Source organism: Bactrocera dorsalis, chromosome 3 (genome assembly GCF_023373825.1).
Source record: "Bactrocera dorsalis isolate Fly_Bdor chromosome 3, ASM2337382v1, whole genome shotgun sequence".
NCBI lineage: Eukaryota > Metazoa > Arthropoda > Insecta > Diptera > Tephritidae > Bactrocera > Bactrocera dorsalis.
The window spans coordinates 23409654-23424294 of record NC_064305.1 but is presented as its reverse complement, the minus strand read 5'-3'; the positions used below and the strand labels follow the sequence as shown (position 1 = coordinate 23424294).

General features: G+C 39.0%; 5 protein-coding genes across 5 annotated transcripts; 4 read left to right on the top strand and 1 right to left on the bottom strand.

The window, feature by feature from the left end:
• Positions 1 to 121: 121 nt before the first annotated feature.
• On the top strand, positions 122 to 3324 carry LOC105228707 (uncharacterized). Its single transcript, XM_029551303.2, has 3 exons — positions 122 to 1372; positions 1590 to 2750; positions 2808 to 3324. The coding sequence occupies exons 1-3, from the start codon at positions 365 to 367 to the stop codon at positions 3057 to 3059; spliced, it is 2421 nt and encodes an 806-aa protein (XP_029407163.2). The 5' UTR covers positions 122 to 364; the 3' UTR covers positions 3060 to 3324.
• A 115-nt stretch (positions 3325 to 3439) lies between these two features.
• Positions 3440 to 5664, top strand: LOC105228644 (gastrulation defective protein 1 homolog). Its single transcript, XM_011208536.4, has 2 exons — positions 3440 to 3829; positions 3888 to 5664. The coding sequence occupies exons 1-2, from the start codon at positions 3572 to 3574 to the stop codon at positions 5577 to 5579; spliced, it is 1950 nt and encodes a 649-aa protein (XP_011206838.2). The 5' UTR covers positions 3440 to 3571; the 3' UTR covers positions 5580 to 5664.
• Positions 5652 to 6440, bottom strand: LOC105228645 (NTF2-related export protein). Its single transcript, XM_011208537.4, has 3 exons — positions 6281 to 6440; positions 6129 to 6215; positions 5652 to 6067 (listed from the first exon to the last, which is right to left on the bottom strand). Exons 1-3 carry the CDS (start codon positions 6287 to 6289, stop codon positions 5744 to 5746), a joined length of 420 nt encoding a protein of 139 aa, XP_011206839.1. The 5' UTR covers positions 6290 to 6440; the 3' UTR covers positions 5652 to 5743.
• Positions 6441 to 6652: 212 nt separating this feature from the next.
• LOC105228643 (FACT complex subunit Ssrp1) lies at positions 6653 to 9613 on the top strand. Its single transcript, XM_011208535.4, has 5 exons — positions 6653 to 6869; positions 6956 to 7902; positions 7965 to 8583; positions 8724 to 9170; positions 9228 to 9613. Exons 1-5 carry the CDS (start codon positions 6816 to 6818, stop codon positions 9366 to 9368), a joined length of 2208 nt encoding a protein of 735 aa, XP_011206837.2. The 5' UTR covers positions 6653 to 6815; the 3' UTR covers positions 9369 to 9613.
• Positions 9614 to 9756: 143 nt separating this feature from the next.
• LOC125777770 (uncharacterized) lies at positions 9757 to 14402 on the top strand. The gene is made up of 4 exons (XM_049453321.1): positions 9757 to 9978; positions 10066 to 10227; positions 13915 to 14079; positions 14167 to 14402. The coding sequence occupies exons 1-4, from the start codon at positions 9889 to 9891 to the stop codon at positions 14362 to 14364; spliced, it is 615 nt and encodes a 204-aa protein (XP_049309278.1). The 5' UTR covers positions 9757 to 9888; the 3' UTR covers positions 14365 to 14402.
• The last annotated feature ends 239 nt before the right edge of the window (positions 14403 to 14641 follow it).

The following is a 14641-nucleotide window of genomic DNA, read 5'->3' as shown; positions in this document are numbered from 1 at the left end:
AAATAAATTTTTTAATGAAAATATTGTTTGTTAAAAAACGCTCTGTGCTTAACGCTTATGTGGGCATTTCGAAAAAGTTTATAGACAACCTCAACAATTTTACTCGAATTTTTTTTTTTATAAAGAAAAAAATTTGTATTGTCAAATATAATTTTGAATAGAATTTTAGTTCTTTCAGAGTTTTTATAATTGTCGGAAGTAACCTTTACCAAAATTTGTGTGCGCTGTTAGACATTCTAATTTTCGCAATTTATCAAATTTACGTACATAAATTCAGTATTTCTTTATTATTGTATTGTAAATTGAATTTTCATTGTTAAAGAAATTGTTTTGTAAAAATAAATTAAATTAAATTTTGTGCAATATGTTCTCTGGTGCGAAACGTGCGACCAGATTGGAAGCGCATACGACAAGGCGCAATCAGCGAATTATCGAGGACTTTGTCAAGAATGAAGATGTGCCACATTGGTATCGCGGTTTGTCTTCCTTTCAAATTGAGGCCGCACACCAATTGCATTATGCTATACGCGATGACCTTGAACAGGGTACAACACATCGCGTATGGAACTTATTAAATCGTATTGGCTTACGACCGAGTATCAGTGGTACTAACATACGTTTCCTCATGTTCATGAGCGGCGGCAATGATTTGGCATTTTTATGGTTCATTAAAGAATTATTCTACAAAACCGATGGACCAGATTACAATCTAAATGAACAATTAATTCTATCAAGCATTGCTCATCTGGACACATTATTCACGCTACGCGGCCTAGATAGCATACTGCCGCCTGAACAGCCGACGAAAGAAGAAATTCGACGCATTGCGAAGAAGAAAATCGCCAAACAGAAATTAAAATTCCAAAACGAAACTGGAACCGAAAACGAAAAAACGACCATCAATAGCATGCGAATTAAGTATAAGTTGCCATACTTTGATGAATTGGTGCGGCCGCGACTTTATGAGCATCCGCTAACCTCATTTCCGCCTACCTATCGCACCAAATTAATGTTTGAAGATGTACTTCGGGACTCGCATTACGTCATACCGAATGAGAGCAATCGCTGGTTTGCCGATTATCAATTGCACCCCGGCAAGAAGACGGGGGTGGAAATGCTAACCGACAAAATGCAGCAAATATTCAAAACTAAATTACCAAGACAATCGGTTATGATAAAAAACGTATTTAAAAAACATGTGCTTAATATTTTAAATCCAGAAGTATATTTGCACGAGGATATGCAGAAAAAGAACTTATGCTTACATCATCAAACATTAGAGGAAATGGAGAGAAATCTCGAAAATGAATTACGTTGGCGAGCACAAGAAAAATGCTTGAAATATTTCGATACGGAAACACCCAAGCGGGAGGTGAGTACGTTTTCGCACTGAGGGAAGTTGCAAATTTGGTTAGTTCAAATTACGAATATTATTTTCTTTTAAATTTTAAGCCTTCGTTAAGGAGATTATATTGTGATTTATGTATTAAAATGATCTTCTTGCAAAAATCACTCAAAAATTATATTTTTTTATCAAAACTATAATTATTTCATTAATTCTTTTTCGTATATTTTTATTTTTTATTCAGGAGCGTATTGAACGCATCCGTAGACAGATTGAAGAGGACGTTGATGAGCTTATGACGCAATTCAAACGATTAGCTAGTCGCACTCGTAGTCACATGCAGATTATTTCGCAAGATGAGATTCGAGTTTGTGACTCAAACGAATTTAACACCAAAGATCGTTTGTGCGGTGGCGCACAAAGCAGATGGACTGATCTGACGTGCCATAGTGAAACTTGTCTAACACAGCGAGATTTCGGTTGCGTACACGAGCATAAAGCAACTTCTACGAAGAGTAACGACAGTCTGCCGAGCTCCTCAGAAACGGGTACAAACTGGGTAGAAGAAAATATTGGCGACTGTTTGACTGTAACGGCGGAGGCCAAAGCGAAATGCTGTAGGGAATGCAAAACAAAGCCATCAAAGTTTAAGCGCAAACGTACAAACCCATATGCGACGAAGAAACAAAGTGTTCGCGAAATTTTACATAAGATGCCTTGCGATTGTGGTTACAAATATGTGAAAAACTACGATTATGGGCATTCCGAGCAGGCAAAACACGAAACGGAATCGTATTTCAAAGCACCCGATGAAAATCAACCGTACATGTTCGACTATCCCAAAGTGTTCGCACACAAGGAACGTGAAAGTACGCGCTTAAATGTGCAGAAAGAATTCTTAAAAACCATAAATAGCGATTTAAATTTAGATAAGAATGATCCGAATACGCCAAAAAATCTAGATGAAGCTGTAAAAGCATACGCAAAGAAAGCGTTCAAAGAAGGCGTGGCTGCTAAAAATATCGAAATGGCTGCAGAGGAAGAACTAGAGAAAAATCGACGCAGATATCCTTTTTTGGATGTGGAAATGGATTACTATGATCCGGAAGATAGGAACTTAATGCAGAGTATGCTGAAAAATGCGCTCGATTACTTGGCGAAAAATCCAAAGTATGTCTTAGCCTCAATGCCTGATGCACATAAACTGCCATCCTTACTTTCGTGGATGGCGACACGCTACGGTAAAACGTATACGCGGGAGCAGCTGTTCAAAATGCACATTAAAACACGTCCAACATTCCGCGCTTTGAAACAGATGACCGCAGACGTGCTGATGCCATCAGCCCGAAGTTTGGGCAATGCCGTTTATGTGAATTACAATTGCAGAGATTACCTCTTGAAAAAGGTTAGTTAGCGATCATATGAATGCTAAAATCTTTGTATTAAAGCAATTTTCTTTTAGACCGAAATTTTGCGCAATGAATATTACAGAAGATTGAACGCATCTATTATGGATCAATCACGTACCTTTTACTTGGCAATTAAGCCTCATATATGCAATCATCCTAGGGACACTTTCTTTGCCTATATGCCGTCGCGTGAAGCGGACATACAACACTTCCGTATTTGGCGTAATCACGAGCATATGCCCGCGAAGGATGAGTTCTTCAAACGGAAATGTCGTGCTATGAAGTTGGCAAACCGATTTTACTGAGTCTTAATAACGGCGTTTCCGATTTTTGTTTAGGTTGTAGTGTTATAAGCGTAAAATATGTTTAGACCACATTTCTGTATTTACAACACTTAGAAGAAAAATTTTTTAATGAAGAAGTGGTAGAAATTTTGCAACAAAATTTTGTTAACAAATTAATGTATTTTTGTATGCAAAATTGTCTGCAAATATTTCATGTTAACCACTCAAACTTCTAAATTCATATAATGTAAAATACACAAAAAGTTAGCACGATAAAAAATTGTGTCCAAAAAAAATTGCTGTTTTTTTTTTAATAGTTAGTATTTTTAAAATCACACTAGGGTTAAGACTCACACAAGAAATGTGAACCATTCACAATCAGACCGGTATATTAAACAGCTGTTTCCATTTCTTTCATTTATTTATTATCTCTTCGTCAAAAACTACCAACAAAAGTTTGGAAATAATTAATTTGAACAGTCGTAATAAAATAATCAATAACAAATGTTAAAAACAGATTAAAAGTGCATAAAATGAATCGTAATAAAATTTCCTTTGGGAAAATCAATCTTAACCCAAATAAACCAGCTGCGGTAACGGAGAAGTCGACAGAAAGCCAACATGACGCTTCATCTTCAGCGACCAGTGTCGGTGGTTTCAAGAAAATGGGCAAGCAACAGCTCATACGTCAAGTAGAAGAGGTGACTGAAGATATGGAAAGTCAGCATCTTAAAGAAATAATGGGTATAAGCGGTTTTGGGCGTAAAACAGCAAAAGTCTTCGATATCAATGTAAGTAAAAGAGTATTTACATATATGTGGAAATAAAATAAAGTTCAAAACTTATTAGGAGCAAATAGCAAAAGCGCGTGAGGTTGCACCACCAAAACCGCGTACCGAAAGCGAAGAACCTAAACCAGTTGGTAATGACGATTCAGATGATGAGCCTGCGTTTGGACCTTTACCACCAGACGCGCTCAGCACAGGTACAGACGGCGATAAACAAACTGTGTTAAAACCTAAAAGGACAGATGCTGATAGTGATGATGAAGATGACGACGATGAAGACGAGGATGATGATAATCTTGAACGTAAAATACCGAATACTCACGAGGTACAAATGCAGCATGGTTCGCGCGCCGTACTAGCCCTTGCAGGCGATCCTGCAGGTGCACGTCTAGTGTCCGGCTCCATCGACTACGATATGTGTTTTTGGGACTTTGCCGGTATGGATGCTGGTATGCGTAGTTTTCGTACCATACAACCATGTGAAAATTATCCCATAAGAGCACTACATTATTCCGTTACCGGTGATATGATACTGGTAGTGTCAGGTAACTCACAAGCGAAAATTCTTGATCGTGATGGTTTCGAAAAAATGGAATGTGTTAAGGGTGATCAATATATAAGCGATATGGCACGGACAAAGGGTCACACTGCACAACTCACCTCTGGCTGTTGGCATCCGTACACGCGTGAAGAATTTCTTACTGCAGCGCTTGATGGCACTTTACGCATTTGGCATGGTTTGAAGTCCAAGGAGCAAAAGACGGTAATTAAGACACGAGCGCTGGGTGGTTTGCGTACCAATGCTTCGGCGTGCACTTTCAATCGTGATGCCACCCTAATCGCTGCTGCTTGTGTAGATGGTTCGGTGCAGATGTGGGACACACGTAAAATGTTTGTTAACACGACGCATTGTTTGCGTGGCGCACATCAGAAGGGTTCGGAAATCACTTCTGTACAATTTTCGTACTTGGGTACGCAGCTGGCCACACGTTCCAATGATGAAACCATGAAGTTGTGGGATTTGCGTAAGTTTAAAGAACCGCTGCATACATGGACTGGTCTCTTCTCGCGTTATGACACCACGGACTGTTGCTTTAGTCCGGATGATAAAATGCTGGTGACGGGTGAATCTTTACCAAAGGGTTCGAAAGAGGCGCAATTGCATTTTTATAACACTCAGACATTTGAAGAGGTGAAGCGTATCGCGGTTACCGATTCGCACGTCATTAAGGCAATGTGGCATCCAAAGCTGAATCAGATTTTTGTCGGCTGTGGAAATGGTGTCATCAAATGCTATTATGATGAACTACTTAGCTCACGTGGCGCCAAATTGTGCGTTGTCAAGACACATCGCAAGAAGAAACATACAGAAATGATCGGTGTATCGCAGATAATTACACCACATGCATTACCCATGTTCAGACAAGAAAAATCCAAATCATCACGCAAAAAAATGGAAAAAGAGCGTTTGGATCCTGTTAAATCACATCGTCCTGACTTACCAATCACCAGCGGCCAAGGTGGTCGTGTGGCAAGTTCAGGTGGCACGCTCTCATCATATGTCATTAGAAATTTGGGTCTGAGCAAACGCGTTGACGATGATCAAGATCCACGTGAAGCAATTTTGAAATATGCAAAGGAAGCGGAGGAGAATCCTTACTGGATAGCGCCGGCGTACAAAAAGACACAGCCGAAGCCGATATTCACAGAATCGTCCGGTGAGCCCGATGCAAAGAAAGCAAAAGAGGAGTAATTAAGTTAGAAGATAACGTGATAGGGTTTAGATTTGTGACATAGTATGTAATTGAAAATTAATAAACAAGCGTCAGTGACCAACATTTCGTGTTGTAATTTTTAATGTTTTGTTGTATAAAATATGCTGTTTGTATTATCTATCCATCGTTCGTCTTACTTAAGCTAATTTTCTATACGTGCTAGCCCATCCTGCAGCCTATAACAATCGCTGGCAATTTTCCATTTATCCTCCTGTGCGGTGATGATAAACGTCTGCTGGAATGGTCGCACCACTTCTTCAGCGTAGCGCACAGTACCACCGGCTTGTATCATATAAGTTAGCTGACCGCCAACGGCCTCATCAATAATCGGTTGTGCATCCAAATTGGTTATTGTATGCTCCGAAGTAGGTAAATCAATTAGATATTTTTGTATGTTATCTTTGCCACTAGCACCATTACCATTCCAAACAAGTAAACCATTATCAAGATACATGCGACCCATTTGCTGGAAATTTAAGAGACTTCTATATTTTACTTGTGTAACATGGAAATGGGTATATGCTTACATGGCGTCGCTTATCAAAGGATGTGTAGTATAGTTTCGTGAAATCCTCGGCTGTACGGCAGCATGATTCCACCTTGCTACGCAACTCCTATAGAAAAGTATTCTTTGAATAATCCAGTTTATTATAGCTTTTATTAAAAAAAAATTACTTACACTGTCCATTTCGGTTTGTGTGCGCTTTCATTAACAATACTTTAGCTAATTTTAATTAATCTTCGTATATATTGCAAATTAATGTGAAATATACTTTGCAAAACACATTTGTTGTTCTTGTTGACGTTTATTTGGCCGGTTTTATGGCGTTGCCTGCTTGTAAAATATGAAATCACTTTTACTTTTTAAAATTTATAAAATTGATGATAAACAAAACGCATAAAGTTTTATGTATCACTATTTTGTACAATTTTAAATGTTGTTAATAAAAATTGTTTAGTGACCGAAATTTATTATTTCAAATTTATGCACATTCACTCTTTTTCATTTAAAAACATTTGTTCTGTCTATTGTGAATTAAACAATTTGCTTCTTCTTGTCGCTGTCAAAAGGCGCACAATTTTTGGCGAAACGGCGTTTATTTCATTTTGACTCAACATTCCCGCAGTTTAGTTTGTATTTTCGTTATTTTATAAAGATATTCTCCAACTGGTTGTTAAAATAAGAGGTGTAGCAGCTTTATACATTTCATACGATGGCGGATACACTCGAATACAGCGATATAACATCAGAAGTTCGCGGCGTGATGGTAAGTAGCCTCATACACCGGTCATTATTCTTATACACAACACATTTTGCGAATAATAAAAATTTACACCTGCATGCATTTTACAGACACCCGGGCGCTTGAAGCTCACTGATCAACAAATAATATTCAAAAACAGTAAGACCGGCAAGGTGGAGCAAATTGCTGCAGACGACATAGAATTGATTAATTCGCAAAAATTTGTTGGCAATTGGGGTTTACGCATTTTCACCAAAAATGGTGGGCTACACCGCTTTTCCGGATTTCGGGATTCGGAAAATGAAAAATTGGGCAAATTCTTAAAGAAAGCTTACAAGCAAGATATGGTTGAGAAGGAGATGTGTGTTAAGGGTTGGAATTGGGGTACAGCACGTTTTCTCGGTTCAGCGCTTAGCTTTGACAAGGATAGTAAGACCATATTTGAAATACCATTACAGCACGTGTCTCAGTGCATGACTGGTAAAAACGAGGTGACATTGGAATTTCATCAGAGTGATGATGCACCAGTCGGTTTGTTGGAAATGCGTTTTCACATACCTGCTGTTGAATCGGCAGAAGAAGATCCCGTGGAAAGTTTCCAGAATAATGTTATGAGCAAAGCCTCAGTTATATCAGCATCAGGCGATGCTATTGCCATTTTCCGCGAAATACATTGTCTTACACCGCGTGGCCGATACGATATTAAAATTTTCTCAACCTTCTTCCAATTGCACGGTAAAACGTTTGATTACAAAATACCAATGGACTCGGTGTTGCGTCTCTTTTTATTGCCACACAAAGATAATAGGCAAATGTTCCTCGTACTATCGCTAGATCCGCCAATTAAGCAAGGTCAGACGCGTTATCATTTCCTTGTACTGCTCTTCGGTCCTGAAGAGGAAACCTCTATAGAACTACCATTCACTGAAGAGGAGCTAAAGGAGAAGTATGAAGGAAAAATAGAAAAAGAACTTTCTGGTCCATTGTACGAAGTAATGGGTAAAGTCATGAAAGTTTTAATTGGACGCAAAATTACCGGACCCGGCAACTTCATTGGGTAAGTGCGGTTATTCAAATTTTTCTTTTTTATGCAGTAATTTATTTTCGGTTATTCGACAGTCACTCCGGTACTGCGGCTATTGGTTGCTCCTTCAAAGCCGCCGCCGGATATCTCTACCCACTAGAACGTGGCTTCATCTACATACACAAGCCCCCAGTGCACATACGTTTCGAGGAAATCGCTTCGGTGAACTTTGCACGTAGTGGCGGTTCCACGCGAAGTTTTGATTTTGAAATTACATTGAAAAACGGCACTGTGCACATATTTAGTTCCATCGAAAAAGAAGAATATGCAAAGCTCTTCGATTACATACAACAAAAGAAATTGCGCGTCAGCAATATTGGCAAAGACAAGGGTGGCTACAATGATGTCGACTTTGGTGATTCGGATAATGAGAATGAACCGGATGCCTATTTGGCGCGTGTTAAGGCGGAGGCGCGCGAGAAAGAATCTGACGATGAAGAAGGCTCGGAAGAGGAGTCTACCGATGAAGATTTCAAACCCAACGAGGCTGAATCGGATGTCGCCGAGGAGTATGACAGCAATGTGCAGAGTGATAGCGAAGACTCCGATGCGAGTGGAGGGGGCGGTGGTGGTGCTGGCACCGACTCGGGCGCGGAAAAGAAGAGCAAACCAAAGAAGGAGAAGAAAGAGAAGAAGGAACGTAAAGAGCGCGTGGTAAGTTTCGCTTATTAGAAAATATTAAAAAATTTTCTTTAAATTATTGAAAACTAACTTTTTATATTAATTTTTGTAATCGTAAAATAGTTTTTGACATTTTAAACAATTTTTTTTCTTTAATTTTTATTTTTGTTTAGAAAAAGCCGACCAAATCCAAGAAAGATGCGAACAAACCCAAACGAGCGACTACAGCATTCATGCTGTGGCTCAACGAGACTCGTGAACAAATTAGAAAAGAGAATCCTGGCCTAAAAATTACCGAAGTTGCAAAGAAGGGTGGCGAAATGTGGAAAGAACTGAAGGATAAATCTAAATGGGAAGATTTGGCAGCTAAGGATAAACAGCGTTATCAAGATGAAATGAAGGACTACAAGCCAACAGCAAGCGAGGAGAGCGGCAGTAAATCGACAGCAGCAGCTAAGAAGCGCAAGAAGGAGTCACCAACAAAGAAGTCGCCCGTCAGCGCAGGCGTTTTCAAGAGTAAAGAATACATATCCGATGATGAATCTTCATCGGGTGGTGAGAATAAGAAGGATACATCGGGCGCTGCTGATTCAGAGCCAGAGAAGAAGAAGAGCAAATCCGTAAGCTGTGTAGTTGCTTTACTTGTTGCTTTAATTATTTAATTTTTTTCACTTCAGGCAAGTAAATCCACTAAAGATAAGAAGAAGAAAGCGGATGAAAGTGAAGAGGAGAGTGAAGGTTCTGCAAGTGGCGCTAGTGATGAGGACGAAGAAGATGACGAGGACGAAGCTACCGATGATGGCGAAGGCAGTGATTAGACGTTGTGTAAACTACGAAATATATATGTATCTACATAATTACGTAGTTCTTTTTGTACTTCGCCGTGCTTGTAGTTGTAAGCGTCTAGTTTCGTAACACGTCACACACCCCCACACACACACTATATTTGTATGTTTGTAATGTTAGGCCACTTAGTTGTTACCACGATGTATCGTTTTAACAAGCAGTAGATTGCTGCATGATATCAGAAAGCAGATTAAAGTTAACAAAACGAAGAAGACAAGTGTTTTTCCTTTTTTGCTATTTTTTATACATATCTATTAACGGCAGTTTATGTATTTAAATGTATACCAGACGTGCCTAAAGCCACAGTCAAATATTTATTTAACTAGCGATCATATCTAGCACCATTATTCAATATCGTTTAACGGTAATTATACAATAATAATTGCGTGGTATATTTATGGCACATACATATACATATATACACTGTTGTTCCTTTCCACTCCATGCAACTCGATTTCGGCGTATTTTATACATGAAGTTCTAGCCGTGAAGATGTCTGCTCGTGCTTACAACACTGGGCAGCGGGTGTATAATATAGCCGTTGTTGTAGCGACGTTGTGCCTTTTGCAGCTTTTTGGCGATGTAAGGAAGGTTTTATCTATGTGTATCGATTTGTGTGTGCTAAGAATGTTTATTTTTTACTAAAAGCCGAAATGGAAATGATTTCAGTGTCTTTGCATTGAGAAATTCACGAATGTGCAGTGTTCGTCGTTCGATGAAAAATTCGCCATATTCGAAATGTGTCGTCTGCGTGCAGTGAAGCGTGACGTCAACGAGCTGTCGGTGGCACTGAAGTTCGTACAATCAAACGAAACGCTGCGGAATGCGACGGTAAGTTGGACTAACTGAAAATTCAATGTATACTATATGTACATATGTATGTAATTATGTGTTTTGGTAAAAAAAGTTAAATAGGTACATATGTATGTGCGAAAAGTTGTTGAAATTTGCAACTTCTTATTAAAATGTGTACATTGCCACCAACTCTGTAACATCAAACGTCGGAGATCTTATAAAAAATATAAGTATGTTTATGTATGTATGTGTAGATGAAAAATATCCGTATGTATGTATGTTTGTATATACGCGAACTCGTCCCTCAGTTTTTCTGATGTCAATCTGAAATTTGGCACACATCGTTTTCTCTCCAAGAAGCTGCTCATATGTACATACATATGTTTGAACCGCCGATATCGGAAGAGTATCAGGAGGTTTCGGAGGGGTACTGACCGCCATTCACAGTGGAGATATCAACACCTTCACCAACTCCCTTCCAGTGAATGGCGTTCTTGGCTTGGCTCTTGGAGTTAAATCACCACCCGTTGTAGACGAAGAGCTCGAGTTTCCGCGAGAATCGCGAATGACCCTTGCGCAGATTCGTTCTGGATACCGTAGCAGGTTAAATTCCTACTTGTCCAAAATAGACCCCGACATATCCAACATATGTCCTGCATGCAATGAGTCTTCGCTGGCCACCTCTTTGCATGCCTCGCCAACCCCACTCTTCTGACACCCTTTTCCCTCTGGTCCGACCCCGTCGAAACAGCACGTTTCCTAGGCCTCCCGTTAGATGACGTCGACTACAAGTTAGAGAACCCTCAACAGCCTAACGGGGATTGATAACCGTTAGAACAACAACGACCACTATAGCTTACAGCTGCCAACAAACTGAACGATCGAAATCAAGTGGTTGTATGAAAAACTGTTTATTTGACGATTACTTTTTTTTGGAAGCTTGCTTTTGGATAAAAGAATAAGAACGGCCGTCATTGCATTTTATGCGTGAAGGCAGATGCTCGACAACTTGTAGCGACAAAAAAGTAGACGAAGTACTTTCGAGGAATGTGTGGAGTTGACAACCCTTGGGTCCGGGTCCGTTCTGGTTACTTAAAAGGACTATGTTTACAGACAAGACCAAGACGCTCAGCAGTGTAGTATTGTGGCGGACAGGCTTATAGAAATCCACCTATCGGAAGCCAATGGAAAGGGTTCAGAGATTCGTTGTGGTGTGCATAACGGGAGCTCTAAGAATCATTTCAACGGCGGATATTGAAGTAGTGCTAAACCTGCCACCTTTAAAATCGGCAGGGCAACTATTGGCTGCGGGAGAGTTTACAAATAGAACCTTGGGGTCGCTGGGTAGTTACGGTTTCCCAAGCCATGATTACATAATCAAACTTTCCAATTTGGAAAAAAGGTTCAGGTAAACTTAGAAAAAAACATTTGGCGTAAAGGTATATTACATAGCTACGTGGAATACATTAAACATTTATACGGAAGGCTCGAAAATGGAGGAGGAGTTGGTGCGGGGATATCGTGTCCAGGTTTAGGCATAAAACTGCGGAACTTCTGAAATATATTTATAGCAGAGGTCTTTGCTATTGGGAAAACCACGATGCTAGCCTCTAATGCATCAGCAGACAACCCAGCGAAGGAGCAATCAAGTCCTTACCATGGTTTTGCATATCGACCAGAACTGTCTGAGAAAGTGGGCCAGCAATGGAAACTGACGTTGTGACCAAAAATGTGATCAACAGTCGAAAACCCATACATTGTCTTTACGACGTTTTGGACAACAGCATGGCAAAGAAGGTTAAAATGCAATAAAACGATCTACCTTGGTGGAAACCTGTAAAAGACATGTGTAAGCCGGTAGACCGGAAATATGCAAAGTTCTTACTGACACTCGATAAAACTGTAAGAACATGATTGGAATACTAACTGGTCACAGTGTGGTGTCGGCACATGCCTACAAATTGGGGCTGAAAGATCGAGAAGACTGCAGGAAATGTCAAGAACAAGACACCAGCAAAACAATGAAACATCTCTTGTATACTTGGCCCACAATGACTAGGCTATGTGTAAAACACTTGGGGGCTCCACAGTATGATACACTAGAAGAGGTATGACTAATGATGCAGTTGAAATTCATGTCAAGTGCAGGAAAGAAATTAATACTACTCAGAGACTTCGTAACGGTACTCCATCTTGTGCCACAGAGGACTAAAACTGATCTACGTGTAGCCTACAGTCTACCAGACTAACCTAATCCAACCATTTTCCGAAGAAACGGGGCAATCTTGGAACAAACTGTTCAGATTGGATACCTATAACATATACATACGAGGGCTTCCATATATATTTCTGGCCTATTAATGAAAATAGGAATATTTATCAACGAAAATGTTTTTTTTTTGTTTTTTTTTTTTTTTCGTTGGATTGGGCTCGTCTTGGAAGACCCACATGGTCGATTGCTGTTTTGTTTCATACGCATAGATCCATGATTCGCCACCTGTGACGATCTTATAAACGTCTTTTGAAGCACCGCGATCGTATTTTTTAGGCATTTCTTTACACCAATCCACACCAGCCTTTTTTTGAGCGATTGTCAAATTGTGCGGGATCCAACGAGAACAAACCTTTTTTACGGCCAGGTGTTCATGCAATATCGAATGTATGCTGGTGGGAGAAATGCATAGGCATGCCTCTATCTGAAGGTACATATGTTACATGACGGTCTTGCATTATCAGTTCACGTACGGCATCGATGTTTTCTGGCACAACGGCTGTTTTTGGACGACCTTCACGGAATTCGTCTTTAAGCGAGCGTCGGCCACGATTGAATTCGTTGTAACAGTTTTTCACAGTGGTATAGGATGGTGCTTCATAGCCATACAAAGATTTTAGTTTATCGATGCACTCCTGTCGTGATAATCCACGTCGAAAGTTGTGAAAAATGATCGCACGAAAATGTTCACGAGTTTTGGCCGAGATGAATTTTTTTATTCCCTGTAAATAAAACAATTCACGATTAAATGACAAAACGTTCTGAGTGATGTTATGCTAAAAAATGTCAAACTTTCCAATGGAAATGTCAGATTGCACCTGGATTGAAATAGCAGTGCGATCGCTTGCACTGGAATATAAAAAAGTGAAAACCCCGTTAGATTTGATGTGTTTGGTGCTTTTTTTAATATTTTTGCGAAAATCCACCACTTTTGGCTGTTCACTGAATAGCAGTTTCGATTCATTATTGTAATTTAAATGACAATAGACTATAACAATGAAAAAATTTAAATTTTAGTGGGTACAGGACCCCACTGCTCTGGCAGTTACAGTATAGTAGTGTACTGTAAAGTAGTATACTCTATTTGCCAGAATACCAAAATGAGACTCCTGACTAACAGAATCGCTAAATTAAGATTGTGACAATTAGAGACATGAGACAATCGTCTCAAGCAGAATACCGATATTAGTGTTACCTAGTCCAGAAATATATATAGCAGCCTATGTAAGTAGCTATTTATGTATATATGTACATAAATATGTTATTTTGCACATCAAAATAGATTGCAATCTTAAAAAAAAAAACAATAAATAAATATAAATTAGAGTTAATAGTTATGCAATTAATATAATTATTCATTTAAAATATTTTTTCATAATTTTTCTATTTTAGCCCCAACATTATAAGTATATAATTTTATTTAATTTTCTTCTTTAAACTCCAATTTTTAGATCCGCTTGCAGCTCATGAAAAAAGCTAGCGGTTATAAGCCCTTTCTGTATGATGTAACCGTGAACTTGTGTGAGTATTTGGAAAAGCGTAACCACCCATTTCTCAACATTATTTTCAATGCATTCGGAAATCACTCGACCAGCCTACAAAGATGTCCATTGAGGGTATGTATATATATATGTTTAAAATATAACAATTACAACAATTACATAATTATCATAGTTAAAATATGTTATAACTTGTTTGAATAGAATGAGCTGGCCATTGAACACCTACAATTTCCTACTGACATGCTACAGGGATTGCCATTGCCCTTGGGCGAATATGCGATTTTTGCCAGCCTCACAGCCGAAAGCAAGAAACGTATCGAAGTGAAGTTATATTTTATGCTCAACGATACTTATAAATATAAATACGAGTATCTCCAAAGAGATGCTTCTACAAAATAAAAATATGTGAATTTGCTTTACAGTTTGGTTAAGCGTTTTTCCGAATAAAGTATTCGTATGATTTCATCATTTAAATGTGAGCAATTGAAATTTGCGAATTTAGAGGTCAACTTGGAAGCCAAAGAAAGGTTGGAAATAATTTTTAATATTTTGTGGTAATTCGTTGTTGTTGTGGTGACAGAAAACATTTCTGAACTAATTTCAAGGAATGGTGCCAAGTTGACCGTCCTTGACCGGATAAAAATTCAGATTCATTACAGTTACTTTCCGGTTACTT

Coding starts and splice junctions, on each gene's coding strand:
- LOC125777770 (XM_049453321.1), top strand. CDS start 9,889: ATGTCTGCTCGTGCTTACAACACTGGGCAGCGGGTGTATAATATAGCC. Junction 9,979..10,065: donor TTTTGCAGCTTTTTGGCGAT/GTAAGGAAGGTT, acceptor AAATGATTTCAG/TGTCTTTGCATTGAGAAATT. Junction 14,080..14,166: donor TACAAAGATGTCCATTGAGG/GTATGTATATAT, acceptor TTGTTTGAATAG/AATGAGCTGGCCATTGAACA.
- LOC105228644 (XM_011208536.4), top strand. CDS start 3,572: ATGAATCGTAATAAAATTTCCTTTGGGAAAATCAATCTTAACCCAAAT. Junction 3,830..3,887: donor CAAAAGTCTTCGATATCAAT/GTAAGTAAAAGA, acceptor AAAACTTATTAG/GAGCAAATAGCAAAAGCGCG.
- LOC105228645 (XM_011208537.4), bottom strand. Junction 6,068..6,128: donor CCTTTGATAAGCGACGCCAT/GTAAGCATATAC, acceptor TTAAATTTCCAG/CAAATGGGTCGCATGTATCT.
- LOC105228707 (XM_029551303.2), top strand. CDS start 365: ATGTTCTCTGGTGCGAAACGTGCGACCAGATTGGAAGCGCATACGACA. Junction 1,373..1,589: donor CGGAAACACCCAAGCGGGAG/GTGAGTACGTTT, acceptor TTTTTTATTCAG/GAGCGTATTGAACGCATCCG. Junction 2,751..2,807: donor GAGATTACCTCTTGAAAAAG/GTTAGTTAGCGA, acceptor ATTTTCTTTTAG/ACCGAAATTTTGCGCAATGA.
- LOC105228643 (XM_011208535.4), top strand. CDS start 6,816: ATGGCGGATACACTCGAATACAGCGATATAACATCAGAAGTTCGCGGC. Junction 8,584..8,723: donor AGGAACGTAAAGAGCGCGTG/GTAAGTTTCGCT, acceptor ATTTTTGTTTAG/AAAAAGCCGACCAAATCCAA. Junction 9,171..9,227: donor AGAAGAAGAAGAGCAAATCC/GTAAGCTGTGTA, acceptor TTTTCACTTCAG/GCAAGTAAATCCACTAAAGA.